This window comes from Egretta garzetta, unplaced genomic scaffold (assembly GCF_000687185.1).
Source record: "Egretta garzetta isolate BGI_Z169 unplaced genomic scaffold, ASM68718v1 scaffold321, whole genome shotgun sequence".
Taxonomy (NCBI): domain Eukaryota; kingdom Metazoa; phylum Chordata; class Aves; order Pelecaniformes; family Ardeidae; genus Egretta; species Egretta garzetta.
Window position 1 is genome coordinate 1,117,335 of NW_009258756.1, and position 3,877 is coordinate 1,121,211.

Here is a 3,877-nt window from a genome sequence, read left to right on the forward strand (position 1 = left end):
GACAACTTCCTAGGAGAATCCACCATATAGAGGAGGTTGCAGCACAAGACAGTTTGCTATAAAATGCAACCATTTGTTTTTCAGGGAAACAAACAAAACAAATGCAGTGCTTTATCTCATGTTTACCCTCTCTTTACATTACAATAATGAATGATGACTGCATGGTATAAAAGGAACTAATTGCGAAAAATAGCATTTCTGCTAACAGAAATATTTTGGTTTAATTTTATTTATTTTGTTTAAAATAGGTTCTTTGGTAATTGAAGATAAAGAAACCCCACCACATATGCCCAAGAGCCCTGTGATGGAAACAAACTTACAGCCACCAGGCAGCTTGCCTTCAAACCAGTTGTCTAAGTTCCCAACGCAGATAAGCTTAGCTCAGCTCCGACTCCAGCACATGCAGCAACAGGTCATGGCTCAGAGACAGCAAGCTCAACGCAGAGCAGGTCCAGTAGGTTTACCAAATCCAAGAATGCCAGGAGCCATGCAGCAACCTCCTGCGTCTCATCAGGTAAGTTATAACTGTTTCCAGAGAAGGCTCTCTTTTTTTCCATAGCACTGAAGGAGAAAGTAAAGAAAGGTAAGAGAAAAGAGAGAAATAATGTCTAGATACATAATTTCACATAGCTTCATTTTTAGCACATGGCTATGTAAATGGGTTAGGGAACATTTTCTTTACTGAGAATTGAATGGGCATTTTAAACTTGTCTGGCAAAATGTGTGGTAGCACTCAGCCTATTTTTATTCATTTAAAAAAAAAAACATATGGTATCCAACCATACATAGTGCTGAGCTACATATTTTATATTTTCGTCATATGATTAAAAAGTTAATCTGCCATTAATTTTTTTTCCAGGGTTTTTTTGCATAAAACTATGATTCCCCCATATAACTTTAAAAGTTGGAAATATTCTCATTCTTGTGATGTATGTGCATTTATTGTATCGGAATAATTCAAAACCATCTACTGGGGGTTTTTTTTAACATTGAAAATCGAATGTGTTGTGTGATCATTCAGATAAATGTGGTACTGTTTGTTTGCATCTAATTTGTTAAGAGTTTCAGAAGTTTAAAAGGGCCACTTGGTAAAAATTTCTGGAACGTTGAATAGATATCAGCTAACTTGCAGAATTATGTGTTTGTTTTCATGCAGGCACCTCCACGCTTGATTCATTTTCAGAGTCATAGCCCCAAGTCCAATGGTTCAGCTCTTCCTGCACAACAGATGAGATTTCCCCAAAATCAGAATCTACCGAGGCAAGCAATAAAGCCCAACCCACTGCAAATGGCATTCTTGGCACAGCAAGCTATAAAACAGGTAGAGTTTCTTTCCCTTTTCACTCGCCATGTAGAAATAAAACATCAAATGTGCTTTATAGCATCTTACTTTTATATTATGTTTCTAGAGTGCTTTTCAATTAGAACAGAGGCTGCATTTTTCTCTATGACAAGATACCCACAGTTTTCTTAATGAGATTACTGTCAAGTTTCTTTCATTTTGACAGTTCTAAGCAGCTGAAGCATTACAGAAGTGAGCCGCTGTGTGTGCTATGTAGGTGTTTCATTCTCTTGTTTGCTGTTACTGTGATTTCTGTCCACCTATGCAAAACTTAACATGGCTGTGGTCTGCCCACTACAATCAGTGAACAGACAAAACAAGAAAATCCCACTATTTATCTTGGTGTTAGTGACTTCAGTAGGAATGAGGTACGAGCTTGACTAAAAAGCTATGGCTACCACCATTCTCCAGAGTATGCCAAATAGGAACTTTTATGGATGAGGAGGGAAAAGAAAGTCCACATTTCTGAGACCTGTGCTGAGTAAGAGTGATCAATACCCAGCTAATCAGCAGTTGAAGTGGGGCAGAAGCAAACGCTGCAGATGTTTTCAGGAAGGCAAAACTGTATTAAAAAGTCTGTTAACACAGAGGTTGTTAGGCATGTGCAAGGAAAGAAAAAATCATGTCACTAGAGGTAAGCAGGGAAAAATCAAATGAATCTGAACTGTGACCTGAGAGGTGGAGTAATACCATTCATGTTTGCAATGCTTACAATGTCAGAGAACTAATTCCAACTGTCCAATATCTAACAGAACCTGTAGTAACAACTACTAAGTAACTTCTATTCTGCACCTCTGGAAAGAATATTGGCCTGTCTGCAAGCCTGCCTTCCAAGTATTTTCATTATCTAGTAATGTTCTGGAACTAGAAACCAGTAAATAGAATGACTGACTGAAAAGGAATTGAGCAGGGTCAAATTTTGCCTACGGTTGCCATGAAATTCCATTAAAGTCATAGAAAACTGCATATGTCTAAATGAGAAAGAAATTTAGTCTGACTTGACTGTGCACTTCATATCATGGTGTTAAACATATATGTGGGTGGAGATCCAGTCAGCATTTCAAATCCTTAATCACTTTAAGTTGTTAAGGGAAACACAACATCAAATACTTGATGGCGTCCAAGTGACACTACAGCTATTTACTTAATAAAGCACTGGAGCGGTTGTGCATTCAGCCTATTATCTGTAATGCTTTTATTTCACTAAAACTGTTACATTCCTCCCACAACACTGTCAATGCAGCATGAAATATTAATAGACACTTAACAATGAGATACAGCTTTGAATTTGAGAATTCACATTCATTTCTTCTATTTATAGTTTTCAACTACATGTCATCTTCCCTTGTCTTGTAGGATTGGTTCTTGAAATTAGATAACTTCAGTGTAAATTGGGATTCTATGTTTGAATTCAGCTTACTGAACGAAGCTGCTCGTTTAACTGATGAGTTAGAACCAGTATGTGCAGTAGATGTGATCTATGGAAAAAAATAATGCTGAATTGTGGATTATTGTCTTTTCTTTTTAGTGGCAGATCGGTAGTGGACAAACTTCAACTGCACTTTCAACTGCAAGCAGCACAACATCTACTCCATCCAGCCCCACAGTCACTAGTGCTGTAGGATGTGATGGGAAGACATACGGTCCCTCTGTGATAGATTTGAGTTCTCCAGTGGGTAGCTCCTACAATCTACCATCTCTTCCTGATGTAAGTGTAACATGACAGCAATGTTTTATGGATTCTATTTTGAAGTAAGTCTTAATGTTTGTGAAAAGCAGAAACCTTTCAAGACTGAAATTCTTCCTCTGTTTGTCAAAATGAGACAGTTCCAGAAAACAACAATACAGGATTGCCTGTATGTTGCTGGCAATATTCAGACCTGTTCTGGGAGACAGCTGTTAGGACAACTAAGAAAAATAACGTTGCAGGTTGTAATTGTAATTGGACTTGTTTATTTGTTTGCTGCATATTTTCCCTCACCCCCCATAATGATACTAACAAAAATGAGTTAGCTTAGCTTTCGTTTACTAGTGTCAATAGATAGTACTGGTTTGCTGATGTAAAACCAGTTCTGGTTTGTTCTGGTAAACTTTTAACATTTTTTAATATATTTTGAACTCATTGAAAGCTCTGTCTAAGGTAGGTGTATTAATTGTTGGTATGCTGAATATATTCCTTATATCTTTTCCTTTTGGTACTTAAGTTCTTCATATAGCCTCTAACATGCCTGTGAGCAGGTGATAGGAGGAGCATAAGATCATCTTTTCTTAAGCTTCTAAACTTCTTTTTCATAATGTTGTGGTTTAACCCCAGCCAGCAACTCAGCCCCACACAGTTGCTTGCTCACTCCCCCCACACTGGGTTGGGGGAGAGAATCAGAAGAGTACAAGTGGGAAAACTGGCTTGATATAAAGACAGTTTAATAGGGAAAGCAAAAGCTGCGTGTGCAAGCAAAGCAAAGCAAGGAATTCACTCACTGCTTCCCATGGGCAGGCAGGTGCTCAGCCATCTCCAGGAAAGCAGGGCTCCATCAC

At 38.1% G+C, this 3,877-nt stretch overlaps 1 protein-coding gene across 1 annotated transcript in view; it reads left to right on the top strand.

Annotated features, from left to right (window-relative positions):
• The window catches only part of TRIM24 (tripartite motif containing 24), a 41,038-nt gene that overhangs the window by 23,467 nt on the left and 13,694 nt on the right, over window positions 1–3,877 (top strand). Inside the window, exons 9-11 of the mRNA XM_035888962.1 lie at window positions 249–514; window positions 1,157–1,321; window positions 2,871–3,050. Coding sequence (XP_035744855.1) covers window positions 249–514; window positions 1,157–1,321; window positions 2,871–3,050 — 611 coding nt within the window. The remainder of the gene's footprint in view (window positions 1–248; window positions 515–1,156; window positions 1,322–2,870; window positions 3,051–3,877) is intronic.